The 22575-nt window shown below is 35.4% G+C and overlaps 2 protein-coding genes and 1 long non-coding RNA gene across 3 annotated transcripts; 1 reads left to right on the forward strand and 2 right to left on the reverse strand.

The window, feature by feature from the left end:
* Positions 1 to 2234: 2234 nt before the first annotated feature.
* On the reverse strand, positions 2235 to 2712 carry LOC142241061 (uncharacterized). The gene is made up of 2 exons (XR_012723470.1): positions 2505 to 2712; positions 2235 to 2437 (listed from the first exon to the last, which is right to left on the reverse strand). It is a non-coding gene; the product is annotated as an uncharacterized LOC142241061 (long non-coding RNA).
* Positions 2713 to 4084: 1372 nt separating this feature from the next.
* Positions 4085 to 11208, forward strand: PolE1 (DNA polymerase epsilon catalytic subunit 1). The gene is made up of 5 exons (XM_075291368.1): positions 4085 to 4231; positions 4293 to 4419; positions 4480 to 5502; positions 5585 to 10827; positions 10887 to 11208. Exons 1-5 carry the CDS (start codon positions 4158 to 4160, stop codon positions 11185 to 11187), a joined length of 6768 nt encoding a protein of 2255 aa, XP_075147483.1. The 5' UTR covers positions 4085 to 4157; the 3' UTR covers positions 11188 to 11208.
* A 15-nt stretch (positions 11209 to 11223) lies between these two features.
* ATPsynCF6 (ATP synthase, coupling factor 6) lies at positions 11224 to 12123 on the reverse strand. Its single transcript, XM_075291370.1, has 3 exons — positions 11965 to 12123; positions 11589 to 11740; positions 11224 to 11525 (listed from the first exon to the last, which is right to left on the reverse strand). The coding sequence occupies exons 2-3, from the start codon at positions 11738 to 11740 to the stop codon at positions 11360 to 11362; spliced, it is 318 nt and encodes a 105-aa protein (XP_075147485.1). The 5' UTR covers positions 11965 to 12123; the 3' UTR covers positions 11224 to 11359.
* Between the last annotated feature and the right edge of the window lie 10452 nt (positions 12124 to 22575).

Genomic DNA, 22575 nt, shown 5'->3' on the forward strand with positions numbered 1-22575 from the left:
AAACTGACGTTTATAGCATGGCGCCATTTGCAATGTGAATTAAGAAATAATTTATTTATTAAAACTATTTGTGTGGGTTTATAACACAAACACGGATTATATTTTTGTTCCGAAACTATACAAAGGATCAAAGGAGTAGCAGATCAATTGCGCAAGGAAAATAAAATGTTTATTTTGTAATAACAAGCAGCAACCACCAACTTAATTCAATATCGCTCCCTGTAAAATAGCGCTCCAAGTTACCTAAATAAACACCGCTTTCTATGTGCGAAATAATGGTTTCTATAAAAAATTTTCGCAAGAATGAACATATTACCGGCCTATACTTTGTTTTCTCAATCGATCAGATTACATTTTTAAATAATAACCCGATCCACTTTTGCATTATAAATTCACCAAAATCAGTTTAATAAATAAATTATTTCTTAATTCACATTGCAAATGGCGCCATGTTATGAAAATACTGACTGATCGATTTACGTCAGTTTTTCAACTCGAAAAAAACAAAGTATCACAAATGGAAAAAATTCCGCTAGTTTTTCGCATTTTTTGGTTTTGTATGGAGTTTCAACGCGAAAACCGAACAGAGTACCGGCCTTAAAAGAAAGAAAATAGGCATCAATAAAATGTTATTCTATTCTATTCTTTACAAACACCGACATTCCGTCCGGAATAACTGATAATCTGTAAAGCGCATAAAGGTGAGTACTATGTTCTGTTTTCGAGTTGAAAATCACTTTATTTTCGCGATTACTTTTCCTGAAACAATTAAAATTATAAATGAAAACAAACATATTCCCATAATGTCTTGCCGACATTTGGAGGAACAAGAAACTGCGCATCAATTGAGTTAATTTATCTGCATTATGTTGAACTGTTTTAATAAAGTAACCGCGAAAATGTCAACTCGAAAAGCGAACATAGTACTTACCTTAAAGGTGGGTATTAAGTTCGAGTTTAGTCGCTAAAATAGTCATTTTTTCACGATTACTTTTCTTTAATAATCCATTTTAAGAAATGCAAACTTTGTGAAATTTGCTTTGGGTTATTCCCCATCAAGTTATAATGAAATCTGCAACAAATGTATATAATTTTATGACTTTTTTTACTGCTTTAGTTTTCACTTTAGTGAAAATTAGCGGCTAAAGTTGGGTATTAAGTTCGAGTTTAGCCGCTAAAAACGTCATTTTTTCACGATTAATTTTCTTTAATAATCCATTTTAAGGAATACAAACTTTGTGAAAATTTGCTTTGGGCTTTTCCCCATAAAGTTATAATAAAGTTTGCAACAAATATGTATAATTTCATGCATTTTTCTTACTGATTTAGTTTTCACTTTAGCCGCTAAAAACGTAATTTTTTCACGATTACTTTTCTTTAATAATCCATTTTAAGGAATACAAACTTTGTGAAAATTTGCTTTGGGCTTTTCCCCGTCAAGTTATAACAAAATTTGCAACAAATATGTATAATTTCATGCATTTTTCTTACTGATTTAGTTTTCACTTTAGCGATGTTAGCGGCTAAAGGTGAGTATTAAGTTTGAGTTTAGCCGCTAAAATCGCTAAAGTGAAAACTAAATCAGTAAGAAAAATGCATGAAATTATACATATTTGTTGCAAATTTTATTATAACTTAAAGGGGAAAAGCCCAAAGCTAATTTTCACAAAGTTTGTATTCCTTAAAATGGATTATTAAAGAAAAGTAATCGTGAAAAATGACGATTTTAGCGGCTCAACTCGAACTTAATACCCACCTTATGCGCTTTACAGACTATCAGTCGGAATGTCGGTATTTGTAAAGAATCTTACAGTGTGTCGGATCGATACGACATGTCGGCGATGACTAAATAATCGGTAAATGTGTTATCGATTCCATAAACATGCAGCAGTATCGATTATGCCTTCGGACTTAACTGATAATGTGCACAATATATGAGATATGTTCGACACGAGCTCTGTCGTCCGGAATAACTGATACCCTGCCAACATTTTTTGAATTTGGGGGCGCTTCTGAGAATCCCCAGTACGTCGAAAACAATCATATACGATATCAAAAACTCGTCAGAAAAGCGCCGTCACTATTGAGAAGTTGTACCACGCCAAGTTACTACAAAAAGGTTTCGCATGAGTGCAATTATTAGGTGCCTTTATAGATCAATTTAGAACGACGCCAATAAGAGACCCTCCAAACAATCAGAAAAAGCACATTTTAAGATAGTGGTAAAAGAATCATTGTGGTCGAGTAAAACACGTTTGTTTAGATATTTATTAATTTGATTAATCATTTACAAATTCTTAAAAATATAACATTTATACCACTATCACATCACATTTAACATAATTTTTTGCATTAATGATGATGTAGAGTTACAAGTAGCGAGTTACATGTTACAGCGTCTATCAGCCAGTGTTTTTATTCGATGGAGGCAGCGTGTCTGTAAAATATTTGAAAAACAAACACTTTATTCCATTTGGAAAATCAAAAATTGTTCACCAATATACCTTTCACAATTTTAATCGTAAAATCTATGTTTTCAGAACTTTATTTTCGTTTTTATTTAAATAAAATATAACAAGCTGGTTGCGCTTGGCGTTTAACAAAAAATGAAATGGCTTTTGTAAAAGTAGTGATGGCAAAATACATGTATGAAGTACATTTTGTACTTTATGATATGCTGCCCCCCATCACAGTAGGATGGTTGTAGTGACATTTACGAGTCTGTGGTAGCGATGAAGATGAAATGGAACTTTGAAATGCTGGCAGGGATAGTATGTAAAGCGCATTATGCGCTTTACAGACTATCAGTTATTCCGGACGGAATGTAGGTGTTTGTAAAGAATCCTACAGTGTGTCGGATCGACACGACTTGTCGGCGATGACTAAACAATCGGTAAATGTGTTATCGATCCCATAAACATGCAGCAGTATCGATTATGCCTTCGGACTGAACTTATAATGTGCACAATATATGGGATATGTTCGACACGAGCACTGTCGTCCGGAATAACTGATAGTTTGTAAAGCGCATTAAGGGCAAACCTGAACAAACAAACAAATAGGGGAACTATAGTCTGAACGGCGCATTAGAGAGATGTAAACATTTTATTTATTCAGTACGTGGTAACACTAAACAAAGAAATGAAATAAACAGTGTTGCCAATTTGGTGCTTTTAGCACCAAATTTAGTGCTTTTTGATTTCTAAAAAGCACCAAATTGCCTTTTTGGTGCCTTTTCAAAAAAAGCACCAACTTGGTGCTTTCTGGCATTTCATTTAGTGCTTTTGGTGCTTTTTTTATTTTGAACAGTATTAAGTTTAATTGATACAAACATTTTGATTAGACTTTCAAAAGCCGAAGAAACTCAAATTTATTACCAAATATAGAATTTTATTGTTATGAAGTTGGTATTGATTATTTTTTAATTAATATTGTTATTTAGGGTATTCTGTAGGAAAGTCGAGCGATGAGTGTCGAATTTTCGAATTTGGTAAAGATGTCATTAAAAACGTTTGTATTAAATTCACAAAAGCACGCACAACTGAAATAAGACTCCTTCCATATATTAATATAGACTCCTTCCATATATTAATATTTTGAAAGTTGAAAAACATCACTGATCAAAATGAATTGGACGAAAGCATTAAAACTGATCAAAGTGTATACTTGAATAGCGGTTCATAATGGTGAGTACTAAGTTCGAGTTTTGCCGCTAAAGTGAAAACTATATCAGTAAAAAAGGCATAAAATTATGCATATTTGCTGCAAATTTTATTATAACTTGATGGGGAATAGCCAAAAGCAAATTTTCACAAAGTTTGTATTCCTTAAAATGAATTATTAAAGAAATTGTAATTGTCAAAAAATGAATATTTTAGCAGCTAAACTCGATCTTAATACCCACCTTAACTTCTTAAAACTCAATTCACAAAAGTTCTATAATAGGTACATCTTCGGAAGTTTTTTTTTTTTTTTTTAGTAGAGCATTTAATTTTCGATTTTGTGGTGGAAGGTGGTATGTTAGAATTTATAATATATTTTTGGTGCTTTTTGGCCTTGGGGAGTTGGCAACACTGGAAATAAAAAAAATATTTCTTATTTGGCGCCAAGATTGTGCAATATTCTTATCCCTTTTCTTGTTTATCTATATTTTTACGATGGAAACAAATGCAGGCAGACAGCAAATATTGCAAAATACAGGAAAATTTGTTCCAGAAACAAGGACAGAAGGGTAATATTAATACTTACCAAATAAGTGCAATATGTTGTAATGATATTGTTTTTTAATATAGAGACGATTTTTTCAATGAAGCTGGGTATCGCCAATCAAGAGAAAATGATAAAATCGATTCAAAATATGGCTTCGATCGTGTTAAAGATGGATTGGAAAGAACAGGCTATCTCATAAATATGCATACTGTAAGTTCATTGTCAGCTTTTGAATAGTATGATTTCTATTGGGCACAAACTATTCCACAGACTGAAGTTTTGGATGAAGATCGACGTTTGGTTGCAGCTTTAGATTTGTTTTTTATACAGATGGATGGATCACGCTTCAAGTGTACCGTAGCTTACAAACCCTATATGCTAGTTAAACCCGACGAGAAACAGGCATTGGAATTAGCTAGATTTTTAAGCCGCAAATATTCTGGACAACTAGCCGGAGTTGAACACGTTTATAAGGAAGATTTAGATTTGCCCAATCACTTAGCAGGACTTAAACAACAATATCTTAAACTATCATTTCTTAACCAAACAGCAATGACGAAAGTGCGTCGAGAAATTATGGCAGCTGTTCGCAAGAATATCGAACGTGAAAAATCTAATACATTTTATTTACAAATGTTAGCATCGTCCCTAGCAGCCACATCGGCAAGTGAAAATGATAACAATAAGAAACAGTTGGATTATATGGATTCTATAAAGGAAGTTAGAGAGCATGATGTGCCTTATCACGTAAGAGTTTCCATCGATTTGAAAATATTTTGCGGTCAATGGTACAATATACGATGCAGAAGTGGTGGTTTGGAATTGCCAATTATAACATCGCGTCCAGATATTTTGGAGCGTCCGGAGCCTGTAGTTCTAGCTTTTGACATAGAGACCACAAAACTTCCTTTAAAATTTCCTGATGCACAAACAGATCAAATTATGATGATATCGTACATGATAGATGGGCAAGGCTATTTAATTACCAATCGCGAAATAATTTCAACGGATGTGGATGACTTTGAATATACACCAAAGCCTGAATTTGAAGGAAATTTTATTGTATTTAATGAAGAAAATGAAATGCAGTTAATCCAAAAATTTTTTGACCACATAATGGAAGTGCGGCCACATATTGTTGCAACATACAATGGAGATTTTTTTGATTGGCCATTTGTTGAGACCCGTGCAGCCCTATACGATTTGGATATGAAACAGGAAATTGGTTTCTCGAAATCAAGAGATGGTAATTACTTATCCAGGCCATCAATTCACATGGATTGTCTTTGTTGGGTAAGTGGAAATAAAAATAAAATAAAAACAACATGAATATATTTAGGCAATGCACACATATGTGTTGTTAATTTTAACGTAGGTAAGACGTGATTCGTACCTTCCGGTTGGATCACAGGGCTTAAAAGCAGTAGCAAAAGCGAAATTGCGTTATGACCCAGTTGAATTAGATCCAGAAGATATGTGTAAAATGGCTGTGGAGCAACCACAGGTTTTATCGAATTATTCTGTGTCGGATGCTGTCGCCACATATTATTTATATATGAAATACGTACATCCATTTATATTTGCATTAAACACCATTATTCCTATGGAACCAGATGAAATTTTACGCAAGGGATCTGGCACACTTTGTGAAACATTACTAATGGTGCAGGCTTATCATGCTAACATTGTCTATCCAAACAAGCAACAGAGTGAACTAAATAAATTGTCAAATGAAGGACATGTATTGGATTCAGAAACCTATGTTGGAGGACATGTAGAAGCACTAGAGTCTGGGGTATTTCGTGCTGATATACCTTGTCGTTTTCGTTTGGATCCTAATATGGTACAAACTTTAATGGATAATGTCGATCGCGTCTTAAAGCATGCTATTGAAGTCGAAGAGGGCATACCCCTTGAAAAAGTTACAAATTTGGACGAAGTCCACAAAGAGATTTGCCAAGGCCTACAAGGTCTACATGATATTCCCAACCGACTGGAACAACCAGTTATTTATCACCTCGATGTCGGAGCTATGTATCCCAATATTATATTAACCAATCGCCTACAGCCATCAGCTATGGTCAATGACACAGATTGTGCGGCATGTGACTTTAATAGGCCAGGAGCGAAATGCAAACGTGTTATGGACTGGTTATGGCGCGGAGAGATGTTGCCCGCGAGTCGCAACGAATTTCAAAGGATTCAACAACAGCTGGAAACAGAAAAATTTCCATCTCTTTTTCCGGGCGGCCCAACTAGGGCTTTTCACGAGCTGTCGAAAGAAGATCAAGCGGCATATGAAAAGAAACGTCTTGCTGACTATTGTAGGAAGGCTTACAAGAAAACCAAGATTACCAAATTAGAAACCAGAACTTCGACTATTTGTCAGAAAGAGAATAGTTTCTATGTAGATACGGTAAGAGCATTTCGTGATCGACGTTATGAATATAAGGGTCTGACGAAAGTGGCAAAAGCTGCAGTTAGCGCCGCTATTGCTTCTGGAGATGCATCGGAAATCAAAGCAGCCAAAGGTCGAGAAGTTTTATATGACTCATTGCAATTGGCGCACAAATGTATTCTAAACTCGTTCTATGGGTATGTCATGAGGCGCGGTGCGAGGTGGCATTCTATGCCTATGGCTGGAATAGTTTGTTTGACGGGATCCAATATAATTACAAAAGCGAGAGAAATAATAGAAAGAGTGGGTAGACCTTTGGAGTTGGATACCGATGGTATTTGGTGTATACTTCCGGCGTCATTTCCTCAGGAGTTTACTGTCTTAACAACACACGACAAGAAAAAGAAAATTAATATATCTTATCCGAATGCTGTTCTAAATACTATGGTCAAAGACCACTTTACTAACGATCAGTATCACGAATTGGTGAAGAAGAGAGACGAAGGTTCAACGGAGCCCCCAGAATATACAATTAGGGAAGAAAATTCTATTTTCTTTGAAGTTGATGGGCCCTACTTGGCAATGGTTTTGCCGGCTGCCAAAGAAGAAGGAAAAAAATTAAAAAAGCGCTACGCTGTATTTAACTTTGATGGATCACTCGCTGAGCTGAAAGGCTTTGAAGTCAAGCGACGTGGTGAATTACAGTTAATTAAAAATTTTCAAAGTTCTGTTTTTGAAGCATTTTTGGCTGGCAGCACATTGGAAGAGTGCTATGCTTCCGTGGCAAAAGTTGCAGATTATTGGTTAGATGTTTTATATAGTCGTGGATCTAATTTACCAGATTCTGAACTTTTTGAGTTGATTTCTGAAAATAAATCAATGTCGAAGAAGTTGGAAGAATATGGTGCACAAAAAAGCACTTCAATATCGACGGCTAAGCGATTGGCGGAATTCTTAGGTGAACAAATGGTGAAAGATGCGGGATTAGCTTGTAAATACATAATTTCAAGGAAACCTGAGGGTGCTCCTGTTACAGAAAGAGCAATTCCTTTGGCTATTTTCCAATCGGAACCTAGTGTTCGGAGACATCACCTGCGACGCTGGTTGAAGGATAATACCATGGGTGATTCTGATATCAGAGATGTTCTCGATTGGAACTACTACATTGAACGGTTGGGTGGAGCGATACAAAAAATTATTACCATTCCTGCAGCTTTGCAAGGATTGTCTAATCCTGTACCAAGGGTTCAACATCCAGATTGGTTGCACAAAAAAATATCCGAAAAAAATGACATCTTCAAACAGCGCAGAATAAATGAAATGTTTACAGCCAGACCAAAACCAAAAGTGGCCTTTCCTTCGTCCAGTAAAGACAATGAGGCTAAAAATGTAGATATAGCCGATATGGAAGATCTAGTCGGTTGCGAGAAGAATTTAGATGGCAGACCAAAGGTTACAAAGAGAAGACGAAATAATTCAGGCGATGAGGAAACGGGTACCTCACAACCTGAGGCGTCAACGTGGCGGCAGGCTTTTGGAGCGCCTCCACCAGTCGGAACAACACGCCAAGAAATAGTAGAATGGGTAAAATTTCAGAAACGTAAATGGGAGTGGCAATTGGAACGACGTCACAGATACAAACAGCAAAGTAAGCGCATAAGAAACGACAACTCAAGTAATATTAATGAACACCAAAGTTCATCCAGAGAGCCGACATCAACGGCAACATTAGGTGGTTTTTTAAGAAGGGCACAAAGAACTTTACTCGATCATGTATGGCAAATATTACAAATAGTTCCTGTTGACGATTTAGGACATTTCACTGTATGGGCTATGATTGGTGAAGAATTGCACAGAATTAAGCTAACTGTACCTCGCATATTTTATGTTAATCAAAGGAGTTTAGCCCCACCTGAAAAAGATCAAATGTGGAAAAAAGTTAACCGTGTTCTGCCACGATCTCGCCCAGTATATAATCTATACAGATATAGCGTTCCCGAGCAAGTTTTCAAAGACAATTGCTTGGGAATGTTGGCTGATCTTGCCACGCCCGATATCGAAGGAATTTACGAAACACAGATGTCATTAGAATTTAGAGCACTTATGGATATGGGCTGCCTATGTTCGGTGCAACGCGAAGAATCCCGTCGCTTAGTGTCATTGGCAACAAAAGATCTTGAATGCTTCTCTATAGAACAGTTAGAACAAAAATCGCAAGCTCATATTCAGTATCTCCAGGGCTCGAATACGAAATTGAGAAAAATTTTCTTATATCAGCATAACATTCCTACTGCAAGGAAGGAGATATGGGCTTTATTTCTTGTAGCTAGTAAAAAGGCAATAGTAATTGCTTTAGATACGGTACGTGCTAACCAAATGCCAAATTTGAAGAACTTGTACACAGCAGAACGATTAGCTCTCCTAAAGAATCTTCAAAAGCCTGATGATATTGATAAAATTCCAGCTGAAGATTTCCAATTTGAAATCTTTATAGAAGTGGATGTTAAACAAGTATATCGCCACATACAAAAAGCTTTGATGACGTACAAAGAGGAGAAACGGGGACCGTCGTTGATATGTATGCAAACAGCCATTGAATCTCGCAAGTTATGTGTGAACATGCCAATTGTTCTCGACTTTCCTCAAGCTCAAATTCACATATCAGATGATGCTTCATTATTATCTGGCTTAGATTGGCAGAGACAAGGATCTCGGGCTTTAGTTCGACATTTTTTGAATCTCAATAATGTAGTCGAACTGATGCTGGATCAATGCAGATATTTCCATGTACCTATAGGCAATATGCCTCCCGATACGGTATTATTTGGAGCAGATTTATTTTTTGCTCGTTTATTACAAAAACACAATTTCGTTCTTTGGTGGTCTTCTACAACAAGGCCCGACTTAGGTGGACGTGAAGCAGATGATAGCAGATTATTAGCCGAGTTTGAAGACAGTGTAACAGTGGTTCAAAATCAAGCAGGATTTTACCCTGATGTATGTGTGGAATTGGCCTTGGACAGTTTAGCTGTCTCGGCATTATTACAGGCTACTAAAATTCAGGAAATGGAAGGTGCGTCATCTGCCATAACATTTGATGTGATACCTCAAGCCTCGCTGGAGGAGATGATCGGAACAGTTCCAGCTGCAACACTACCTAGCTATGACGAAACGGCTTTGTGTTCGGCTGCTTTCAGAGTAATGCGTTCCATGGTAAATGGATGGCTGCGAGAAGTCTCAATAAACCGAAATATCTTTTCCGATTTTCAAATTGTTCACTTCTACAGATGGGTGCGATCCAGCAATGCTTTGTTGTATGATCCAGCCCTTAGAAGATCTCTGAACAACTTAATGCGAAAAATGTTCTTGCGAATTGTAGCTGAATTCAAAAGATTGGGCGCAATCATCATTTATGCGGACTTCAATCGTATAATAATATCGTCTGGGAAAAAGAGTGTTGCGGATGCCTTAGCATACGTTGATTACGTAGTTCAGTCATTAAGAAACAAAGAAATGTTCCATTCAATACAATTATCATTTGAGCAATGTTGGGAATTTATGCTATGGCTTGATCACGCGAATTATTCTGGAATACGTGGTCGTCTACCTAAAAGTATAGATGAAACTATCTTAGGAGATGTAACAGCAGCCGCTTTAGCAGCACAAACGGAACAGCGAAAGAACGTTGTTGATTCCGACAATAACGATGAAAGCGATGTAGAGGAAGTCATTAGAACTGAAGATGATGGTAATAGAATAAATGAAGAACAACTATCGCTAGAATTGAACTGGACAATTAGTGAACATTTGCCCGAAGAAAACGAATGCCGCGGGAAATTTGAAGCAATAATAACGCTTTTCATGCAATCTCTGGCAGAACGTAAAACGACTAAACAAGCCATCAAGGATATATCTCATGCCGCTTTTGACTTCGTTATAAAGTTACACAGAAATTACGGTAAAGGAAAATCTAGTCCTGGATTAGATTTAATACGTACAATTATTAAAGTTTTGAGCGTTGACAAGGGCTTAATGGAGGACATCAACGACTTACGTCGTAATATGTTGCGGTTAGTGGGTGTAGGTGAATTCTCAGATTTAGCCGAATGGAATGACCCATGCGATAGCTATACTATCTCCGAGGTTATTTGCAAGGCATGTAACCATTGCCGAGATTTGGATCTATGCAAGGATAAACATAGGGCCATAAAGGATGGAATGTAAGTACAATTAAAAATACGAACATCAAGTAACTGAATAAGATATGAATTCCTTTCAGACCTGTTTGGCTATGTGCTCATTGTTTTGTGGCGTATGACAATGAAGAAATCGAAATGCGTATAATCGATGTTGCTCAACGAAAATTAATGTCTTACGTCTTACAAGATCTTCGATGCGCCCGTTGCAATGAAATCAAAAGAGAGAATCTTGCACAATTTTGTACCTGTGCTGGGGATTTTGTGCCTCTTATATCGCATCATGAGATCGATCAACTTTTAAGAACCTTCCGAAAAGTAGCAGATTATCACAAAATGGATTTATTGTACGAAACAGTCCAACAAATTGTGTATAGTAAATAAAGCTGCAACATTCTAAACAAACACACTCTCCGATAGTTACTGATTTCAATTGTTTTATTTTTTACACATTTCTGTTAAAACAGAAGATAGACAAGGTATTTTCAAGACCTCGCATCAATCAACTTGAACAAAGGTAGGAATTATTTCTCTATTGCAGCTTTCGAAAATTATATTAGTTGGCAGATGTAATGGGATCCACTTTAACTTCGGGGAACTTGAATTCAGGGAATTTAGTCATGTCGGTATTACCATCACTACCATATTGTTTTGCAACTCGATCTAATTCGTTCTTCATTTCGCGTTGAATTTCGGGAGAAGGATCAACTATTTTTCCGCCACTAAAAAATTAGAAAAAAAAAAATTATATATGGGGTTAATACGCCAATGTCACTTGTACTTACGAACTCTTCTGTTTGTACTCCCGAACTTTGTCCAAGAACAATTGCTGAATAGGATCTGAAGCTTTGTTCATGGCTGGTGCAACGATGCCAATGCTGCGGCGAGCTTCAACTCGCAATACACGAACTCCATTCAATATTGTTTGCGACAACATCTGCAAGAATATAAACTCAGTTATACGCACTGAACAATTTTGTTAAAATTCTGCAAATATAGTAACCTAAAAACATATAACTAACTCATTACATAACCTTTAAAAAGAGATACCCTGTTACGTTTTTCTCTACAATACATGGCAAAAAAAAAACTAATATCCACTAACTCGTTCTTTCAATGCCATAAGAATCTTCTTTATATATTGATAATTGTTAATATTACCTTCTCCTTTCGGTTTTTGTACAATTGTAATTATCCTACAGAACTAAAATTCAATCGAAATCGGAGTGCAAGGTAGAGATGCAAAATAATCGTATCGATTTTAAATTCGATACTATCGATTGTTTTTTAGAAACTGTCGGAAATATCGAATGGTGCGAATATCGACCGTTTTGATCACTAATGCGCTTTATGTGCTTTACAGACTATCAGTTATTCCGGACGGAATGTCGGTGTTTATAAAGAATCTGATAGTCTGTAATGCGCTTTACAGACCATCAGTTATTCCGGACGACAGTGCTCGTGTCGAACATATCCCATATATTGTGCACATTATAAGTTAGAGGGCACCTTATAAGGTCGGATAAACCCTGCGACACAACACGTTGCGGCGACAAATCCGATTGTATAATGCGCTTTACAGACTATCAGTTATTCCGGACGACAGTGCTCGTGTCGAACATATCCCATATATTGTGCACATTATAAGTTAAGTCCGACGGCATAATCGATACTGCTGCATGTTTATGGGATCGATAACACATTTACCGATTATTTAGTCATCGCCGACAAGTCGTATCGATCCGACACACTGTAAGATTCTTTACAAACACCGAAATTCCGTCCGGAATAACTGATAGTCTGTAAAGCGCATAAGGTCGTGTTCGGCTGTCGCGGGGACGTGTTGGCATAAAATCAAAACAACTTTGATTTTTTCTGGTTGGGTGGTACTAATCATTGAGTGTAATGCGCTTTACAGACTATCAGTTATTCCGGACGACAGTGCTCGTGTCGAACATATCCCATATATTGTGCACATTATAAGTTAAGTCCGAAGGCATAATCGATACTGCTGCATGTTTATGGGATCGATAACACATTTACCGATTATTTAGTCATCGCCGACAAGTCGTATCGATCCGACACATTGTAAGATTCTTTACAAACACCGACATTCCGTCCGGAATAACTGATAATCTGTAAAGCGCATAAGGGGATGTTCGACAAACATCAAAGACAAATTTATTTTTACATTAAAAACAGGCATTTCTGCAATGAAATTAATGATGGATCGCCAATTCTGGTTGAAAATTAAAGAAATATATAAATCTAAACCAGTATTGTGGCAAAAACGTGGAAAATATCCACTTCCAATCAATGGGAAACCAGGCGACAAGTATTTTAAATTCATCAAGTAATTTGTAATATATTAAATGTGGATTACTTCAGGAATCATTGTTTTGACACATATACCAGGATTTTTTTTATTATTTTCTTCCATTTTTTCAGTAAAAAATGGTTTCACCCATAAATCTTCGTACAACTTCATTGTTTGTTTATGCTTCTTCTTATTGTTTCATGTTGTCATCACATTTGTTCGTGCAGTGTAAGGGCAAAACTTGAACGAACACACAACAAATAGACGAACCTCTGTCGGAGTGTTTATCCGACCGTCTAAGGTCCGCTTAAGTCCGAAGGCATAATCGATACTGCTGCATGTTTATAGGATCGATAACACATTTACCGATTATTTAGTCATCGCCGACAAGTCGTATCGATCCGACACACTGTAAGATTCTTTACAAACAACGACATTCCGTCCGGAATAACTGATATTCTGTAAAGCGCATAATGCGCCGTCCATACATATAAGTTTATCCGGACGACTGTGTTCGTGACGAACATATCCCAGATATTGGCCACACAATAAGTTATTTCCGACCGCATAATCGATACTGTTGTTTGTTATTGTGATCGATAACACATTTCATATTGATGGGCACAGTGTAAGATTCTTTACAAACACATATTCCGCCGGAATAACGTATAGTCTGGTCGGCGCATAATACAAGGTCGCCGTTCCTTTGTGGCGATCAGTCCTATCAACTCTTGGAGACTAAAAATAGCTAGGTCAAATGAAATTTGTGGCAGAAAAATTTACAGCCTATTTGCTATCCGAATTCTAGTCTTCGTTCGCATACAAAACGAAAATCAGCTGATTTGGATTTCTCTAAGCTCTATCTAAACCAAAGATTATAAATTGTAGGATGATAGGAAATTAGCTACTGAGGAGATCGAACCATTTACCATATTAGTTTAATACTCGAACCAAACGAGTATGCGACAAGTATTCACATAGCATTAAAATGCAAAAAAAAAGAAATTAAGTGCACCAAATAAATTTCCACAAAGGGGAAAATGTAATTTTGTTGTTGCCTAAAATTTAACATTGTTTCATTAAGAAATTTTTCATTTAAAAAATAAAAAGGAAAAACAACTAAAAGATTACAAACATGTATTAAACTAATCTGGTAAATCCAACACTTGGTATGACGCAAGCCAATTTCCTATCTTCCTCAAATCTATAATCTTTGATCTAAACGACAAGTGAGACGAAAATCAATGCGAACGAAAACGTAACGTTATGCGCTTTGCAGACTATTGCGCTTTACAGACTATCAGTTATTCCGGACGACAGTGCTCGTGTCGAACATATCCCATATATTGTGCACATTATAAGTTAAGTCCGAAGGCATAATCGATACTGCTGCATGTTTATGGGATCGATAGCACATTTACCGATTATTTAGTCATCGCCGACAAGTCGTATCGATCCGACACATTGTAAGATTCTTTACAAACACCGACATTCCGTCCGGAATAACTGATAGTCTGTAAAGCGCATATCAGTTATTCCGGACGACAGTGCTCGTGTCGAACATATTCCATATATTGTGAACATTATAAGTTAAGTCCGAAGGCATAATCGATACTGCTGCATGTTTATGGGATCGTTAACACATTAACCGATTATTTAGTCATCGCCGACAAGTCGTATCGATCCGACACACTGTAAGATTCTTTACAAACACCGACATTCCGTCCGGAATAACTGATATTATATAAAGCGCATTACACTGCACGAATAAAAATGATGACAACATGAAAAAATATGGAGAAGCATAAACATAAACAATAAAATTATTGTTGAAGCCATTTTTTACTAAAAAAAATGGAAGAAAACAATAAAAATCCAGGTATATGTGGCAACACAATGATTCCTGAAGTAATCCACAGCTAATAAATTACAAATTACTTTATGAATTTCAAAATACTTCTCGCCTAGTTTTCCATGAATGGAAGTGGAGTTTTTCTATATTTTTGCCACAATTCTGGTTTAGATTTATATATTTCTTAAATTCCCATTCAGGATTTTGCTATCCAACATTAATTTAATTGCAGAAATGCTTGTTTTTATTATCGAACATCTCCTTACACGTAAAGATTTGTGCCTCCCAACCAAAAAAAATAAAAGTTGTCCCCGCATCACGCGAACATAACCTCCCTGTCGTACATGTAGTTAACTTTAAATTAATTTAAAGCTAGCTATTTCTCAATTAGTAATGGTTGACACTTGGATTGATTTTATATGGACTCAACTAACTATTTTAACATGGCGATGTCATACGTTAATTTCAAGTTAGTTTTTAATCAACTAAAAGTTAGTTAATTAAAAGTTGTCGCTAAAATCTATATTTTTAAGCTTACAACAATAAAAGGGGGTTCAAAGATGTATATTTTAATAAATAACTGATAGTCTGTAAAGCGCATTAAGGCCGGTATGCACCTCTAGCGAAAAATTTAATTCCCATAAGAAATGCATTGCTATTTATGCTAACGAAATTTTCGGTAGCGTTCAATTTCGTAAGCTGGTACGCACCTCTAATGAAAATAACAGGGTTGTCAAAAGCATATTTTGGCAGCAAACATTTAATTTATTACAATCATTGTGTGCGTAAAAGTTTTAAAAGGTCTGTAAATAATAAACAATTTATTTGAGGAATATTTGGAACATATATTAATGGCCAGTTTCTCATCCTCCGATTAATTTTAACCGGAGGATAGACCTCCGGTTAGTAAAATTTTTGTATGGGATCAGCTGTTTTATCGACACCATAAATAATAAAACAACATTGAGAAACTGGCCCTAACAATTTTTTAAAGCGATTAGCTGGTTTAAAATTTGTGCACACAGCCCTGTTTTTTTGTTGTAGACTTAAATAAATTTTTGCTACCGAAAATTTCGCTAGAGGTGCATACCGGCCTTTAAGTAAAAAGACGTTGTGTTTTCAACTTCAATAATTTATTAGGTCCAAGTGACCTACTTCTCTTCAGCTTCTTAACTTAACTAAACTTTTGAATTCATTTTGGTTTTAACAAAAGGTAAATAAAGGCAAAAGGAAACGGTATTCATGTACAAAAAAAGGGAGATAGAAGCATAACAACAAAATGGAATATAAGTAAGTAAAAATAAAAAGTAATTTCAGGATGAATGTGAAAAACGATAAATACGTATATGAATGGGAAAACAAATAATAAAGGAAAAATAGAAAAATATTGGTGCGAAACCATTTGAGCTCTTCGTAAGTCGATAATGCCGTGAATTCATCTTTATTGTTGAACTTGCTTCAACAAATGGAAATATTGTATTTTGAGAAAGTTTCAACTCTATTAATTTTTTGTGTACGTTTGTTAAACTAACTAAAACAGGAAAAAAATTAACACAAATAATGCGCTTTACAGACTATCTGTTATTCCGGACGACAGTGCTCGTGTCGAACATATCCCATATATTGTGCACATATAAGTTAAGTCCGAAGGCATAATCGATACTGCTGCATGTTTATGGGATCGATAACACATTTACCGATTATTTAGTCATCGCCGACATGTCGTATCGATCCGACACACTGTATGATACTTTACAAACACCGACATTCCGTCCGGAATAACTGATAGTCTGTAAAGCGCCTAAAGTGTAAATATTTAATAAATCCGTGTTTCTCACAATTTCAGAATTTCTTAACAATTTTAAATTTCACCGCAAAGGCATTCGTGCAATTTTGAGCTCCATTTTTTTCTTTCAAACTAAATCCGTGTTTAGGCCGGTACTATGTTCATTCTTGCGAAAAATTTTTATGGAAACCATTATTTCGCACATAGAAAGCGGCGTTTTTTTAGGTAGCTTGGAGCGCTATTTTACAGGGAGCGATATTGGATTAAGTTGGTGGTTGTTGCTTGTTTTTACAAAATAACATTTTATTTTTCCTTGGGCAATTGATCTGCTATTCCTTTGTATAGTTTCGGAACAAAAATATGGTCCGTGTTTGATTAATAAACCCGCACAAATAGTTTTTAATAAATAAATTATTTCTTAATTCACATTGCAAATGGCGCCGTGCTATAAACGTCAGTTTTTCAACACGAAAAAACAAAGTATCACAAATGGAAAAAATTTCGCAAATTTTTCGCATTTTTTTGGTTTTGTATGGAGTTTCAACGCGAAACCCGAACAGAGTACCGGCCTTTTCTCACAAAACAGTTCAGAATTTCTTAACAATTTTAAATTTCACCGCAAAGGCATTCGTGCAATTTTGAGCTCCATTTTTTTCTTTCAAACTACGAAATTTCCTTTAACAATTGAAAAAAATAATTAATTTCCTTGATTTAGTCGACACTTACTTTTGTGATAACCGCGTTTCAAAGATCATTTGATGACAATGTAAAAGAAATTGAAGTTTTTACATTCTTCAACCAAAATTGTTGCATCGGCTTTAAAGGGAACAATCCGTCTTCTATTAAAATTCACGAAGAACCGTAAAATTGAGACAATGAGCAATCTTAAATTTCAATAATTGTGTAGATAATCTGTAAAGCCTAGTACTAACTCACGTTTTCACACGAAAAACTGTTATACTCCTTATAAAAAACGTTAGCGCGGAATAAATCCGAAATTTTTGTTTTGAGCATTTCTAAACACATATTTATACAACCCTGGATTTTTCGCACCAAAAATAGGCAGACATATTATTTCGCATAAATAAGTTAACATCCCTGCGTTTGAGACCCTATATACGGAGGTAGATAAAGATATTCGTTTTTCGCAGAAACGAACTTAGTACTAAGTATAAGTTAGCTTTTTCGAGTTAAGGTAGGTACTATGTTCGGTTTCCGCAGCGAAATCCCATACAAAACCAAAAATGCGAAAAACTACCGAAATATTTTTTCATTTGTGGTACTTTATTTTTTTTTTCGAGTTGAAAAACTAACGTAAAGCGCACAGTCCCTAATTAGATCGTGTTAAATCCTTCCATATGTTGAGATTAGTTAGTTTCAAAACATGGCGCCATTTGCAATGTGAATTAAGAAATAATTTATTTATTCAAATGATTTGTGTGAAATTGCAACACAAATGTGGTTCGCATTGTTATTTAAAAATGCAATAAGATCGATTGACAAAATAAAAATAACTTGGAGTGGTGTTTTCGTAATAAAGCCACCATCTAGCGGCTCCCTACTACATGATAGAATAGAAATAATGTACATAACATGAAATTTATAGAAAAGTGTTAACAAAATAAAGTTCTATTTAGTGAATTTCATTTTACAATCGTTTCTTTTTACTAGGTTTAGGGATAATAAACACAAATGCTGGCCGTGCATCGTAATTATAAAGAAGGCAGTGCGATTGATGTTGCAGTACTATGGTAGCTACGAATGGAATCACAAGAATAAATTGCTATGTTCCAAAAATAAAATGCAAAAATTAATTATGCATATATATTGCATTTTATCGATTCAAAACACTGGTTGAATTTTATAACGTGACTGAAATAGTTATAAAATTATACATTGGGAGAGTAAACATTCTTCAGTAAACCAGCCACTTTGCATCTCAATGTATTAATTTCAGTCAACGAAGAGTTCCTGGTATAGAACACTAACATCCCTTTGTGACGAATTATCTTGCGAAATATAAGTTGGGAACAGTGACTTTTGCTTAGGAACTACCCTTGAACGTGAGTTATGCGCTTTACGCATTATAGGCTTATGTTGATTGAACAAAAAGTTTCACTTTGACTATAGCTATTGTCAAGGCATATTATTAAAGGTAAAGTCACGAGCAAACGTGTGTACCCCCCATGATAATTATAATGTCAAACTAAAATGGCAGATGACTTAAGTTGACATTTTGTGTATGTGTAGTGTTGTTTTCAGCCAACAATTGTTTATTACAAAGAACAAAAAGTCATTTGAAGTTAAATATATGCCTATGGCAGACATCAATACAAAACAACAACAAAAAATGGGGCGAAATTTTTCCGCTACATAAGCGAACGGTATCCTTGTCTCAGTGAATTGGCCTGGAAACAATGCGTAAGTGTGGAGTGACATGTAACAAGTTGGAGGACATAATTATGAGCTTCTTGTGTATTCTATTTAGGTTCCCGATTTTGATAATCTTTATTTGGATATGAATGGCATTATTCACAATTGCTCCCATTCCGATGATACAAACATCCATCTCAACATAACAGGAGGATATGTTGAAGGACATATTCAACTATATTGACAAGTTGTTTTTTTCTAATTAAACCATAGAAATTATTCTTTATGGCCATTGACGGCGTGGCCCCTCGTGCAAAAATGAATCAACAGCGTAGTAGACGTTTTCGTTCAGCCAAGGAAGCTGAACTTTGGAACGATTAGCGCAGAGCCTGGGTTAAGTGAGAGAACACGAACGATTCGGTAGCAATTGTATTACACCAGGAACAGAATTTATGGATCGTTTGCATGAGGCATTGCGCTATTTCATAAAAAATTATTACTGATCCTATGTGGCAGAAGTGCAGAGTTACCCATCAAAAAATTTGGAAGTTCTTCCGAAGGCACAACTTTAAAAGATCTTCCAGAAGATGTACTCCCAATGATGTTCTTCATTTTAACTACACAGGAAGTTCTTTTCATTCAATTTTTTATAACATGTTTATTCATATTTTTAATTGGTAATGTTAAATTTTTTGTTTCAAATTGGTTAAAAACTGTTTAAGCATTCATAAAATGGTACAAATTATTTAAATTTTGTCGAAAAAATGCTAAATTCAATCTGAAAAAGTTATGAATTTTTGAAAATATTTGAGGTCAAACGTTTCAGACAAGCGATAGAATCCATTAAAAATTATAAAAAAATATAAAAATTATTTATTATTTATCTTTCCGGTATTATGAGGTATTGCTCAATTCAATTCTATTTGCTTTCCGTGCAGATGTGTCCAATAAATAGTTATAGGACATAAATACATTGTCTGCATCTTCAATCAATTCTTTGGCTCCATAATATGGACACATTTTGAGTTTTTACCTACTTTAACCAAGTCTTCAATGTCCAGATCATCTTTGCGCGATTCCACACGATGATGAAAGGCACAAGTTCTTTTTTGGACTCGCAATCGACAAATCGATCTGTGTTTTATTCGAATTGCCCTGTTCTCGCAATACCTCGGGATATATACACAATTGATCTCTGGATCCCAAAACCACCGCTCTCGTAAATGAGTAAGATGTCCGCTTTAATTCTTACATAGCTTGCGTTAGTTGTGAATGGGTACCTCAAGTACCCATTATATATATTATTTTAGGAAGACCCCAGCTATCACCCTTTGACTTTGCACGAGCAATCATTTACAGGTGCTCCGCCTAAATAGGATTGTTTTTAAAATAATTGGTGGCGGTGCTGTTTGTTGTATTTGCATCTTCATTTCCTCTTTTCGGGATTGCAGCTATTCCAAAGATGAACATAAGGTTTTACCGGTTCCTATGAGAAAGTTTTTGTTTTATTGGTGGTTACATTGTTGTACATTATTTTATACACGTTGGGGATTCCAGAAAACCATTTGATCCATCTCGTCGACATATGATGACCTTTTCCATATAAGCTCTTTGAACTTCATAGGAATCCCATGATTTATTGCTATTGCATCTCTTAGACTCCTTAATGGCTCAATTCGTACACTCGAACCATAGTGTTTCAGTTTAATGTAAATAAAAGCAATATATATGTAAACAAAGAATGTAAACAAATCTACTAAACGTAAACAAAGCTTTTGACAAGATGAATGTCGATATTAGTCACCTGATTGCATGACTTTACCTGGATTAATATGCCTTGCGCTATTGTATGGTGTACGTGTTTTAACTGGTCACCCCATGATGTTGTTCCCCCGAGGTAACAACATTGGCAAATGAAATGGAGTTATTATCCTTTGTGGGAACCGTGGCCACTTGATTTGAAATTGCTAGTGAGGCGGCAACAGCATGGGCATAAGTACACTCTTGTCCGCTGGTATTGCAATGCGATTGTGTAGATAATGTGGACACCAACGAATTAAGTTTGTTGATGAATGAGTCCATTGCTGCGCATGATGTAAAAGTTAGCATAACACCGGAATCATATGTTTGTTAGATGGGCGTTACAAATTGACAGTATCCATTTGGAAAATCTGAAGAAGACGACAATGTACCACATGTCGTTAAAGCTGTTGCCGAATGTGGTAAGACACCAGGAGTAGAGCGGCTGGCGTTTTATTCTTAACAATTATTAGTGTCCAGTGCTGTGTGAGGTTTGGTTGCAAAACAATTTAAAAACTGGTAGAAGAAACTTTTCAAAACAATTATCATGAATGCGTGTGTGTAAACAATCTAATCAGTTGCTGCGTATACATATGTAATAATTTTATGACGTTTGGCGATGTTGTCAATTAAATTTCGGAGAAATAAACGCGAAATATTTCCAAAATGGCTGTTTTCTTCCATCGAAATCTATTGTCAACACTCTCATTTTTCAACGCGAAAGAATGATTTAGGGACTTTTTTTTTCGTGCCAATAAACATAGTACCTACCTTTAGCCGCCACTTTTCACTATTATTTTTTCTCTAATTATAAAGAAATTAAACCTTATGAAAATTTGCTTTATGATATTCCCCATTTTAATAAATTTTGCATCAGAGGTATAATTTTATACTGTTTCGAACTTAATACCCCCCTTATAATAAATAACAAACTATTTACAATTTTTATTTTATTTCATTTTATTCTACTTATTTTTTTTCAATAAATCCTAAAAATGACTAAATTACAATTTACGGCCATTTTCATGCATCTTCGTTAGGATTTAAGTTAACAGAAAGATATATACTGAAAAAATTTTCGGCAATAAACTGGCTGATAGACGCTACAACATTTAACTTACAACTTGTAACTCAACATCAATCTCTTATTAATGCATAAAAATGTGTTAAATGTGATGTGATAGCTGTATAAATGTTATATTTATGAGAATTTATAAATGTTTCATAATATTAATAAACATCTAAACAATCGTGTTTTACTTGACCACAATGATTCTTTTACAACTATCTTAAAATGCACTTTGTCTGATTGTTTGAAGGGGCTCTTATTGGCGTCCTTCTAAATGTATCTAGAAGGGCTCCTAATAATTGCACTCATGCGATACTTTTTTGTAGTAACTTGGCGTGGTACAACTTCTCAATAGTGACGGCGCTTTTCCTGTTTTCGACGTAGTGGGGATTCTCTGAAGCGCCCCCAAATTCAAAAAATGTTGGCAGGGAATATAATTACTTTGGTTGCGGCCGTTGGCAAGGCATTAACATCATCTTCTAAATTGTAAGCTAGTCCATTTTGGTGTATATATTAAACAAAAAAAAGCCGATTTAATACGTATATAATTTAGTTTGACAAATTTTCTGTAGAGA

Source organism: Haematobia irritans, chromosome 1 (assembly GCF_050003625.1).
Source record: "Haematobia irritans isolate KBUSLIRL chromosome 1, ASM5000362v1, whole genome shotgun sequence".
Taxonomy (NCBI): Eukaryota; Metazoa; Arthropoda; class Insecta; order Diptera; family Muscidae; genus Haematobia; species Haematobia irritans.

What these genes read in the sequence shown, in the direction of transcription:
- PolE1 (XM_075291368.1), top strand. Translation starts at nt 4,158, where the DNA reads ATGGAAACAAATGCAGGCAGACAGCAAATATTGCAAAATACAGGAAAA. An exon ending in ATCTCATAAATATGCATACT is followed by an intron (nt 4,420 to 4,479) that starts GTAAGTTCATTG and finishes ACTATTCCACAG; the next exon opens with ACTGAAGTTTTGGATGAAGA. An exon ending in ACATGGATTGTCTTTGTTGG is followed by an intron (nt 5,503 to 5,584) that starts GTAAGTGGAAAT and finishes ATTTTAACGTAG; the next exon opens with GTAAGACGTGATTCGTACCT.
- ATPsynCF6 (XM_075291370.1), bottom strand. Translation starts at nt 11,740, where the DNA reads ATGTTGTCGCAAACAATATTGAATGGAGTTCGTGTATTGCGAGTTGAA. An exon ending in GAGTACAAACAGAAGAGTTC is followed by an intron (nt 11,526 to 11,588) that starts GTAAGTACAAGT and finishes CTAATTTTTTAG; the next exon opens with TGGCGGAAAAATAGTTGATC.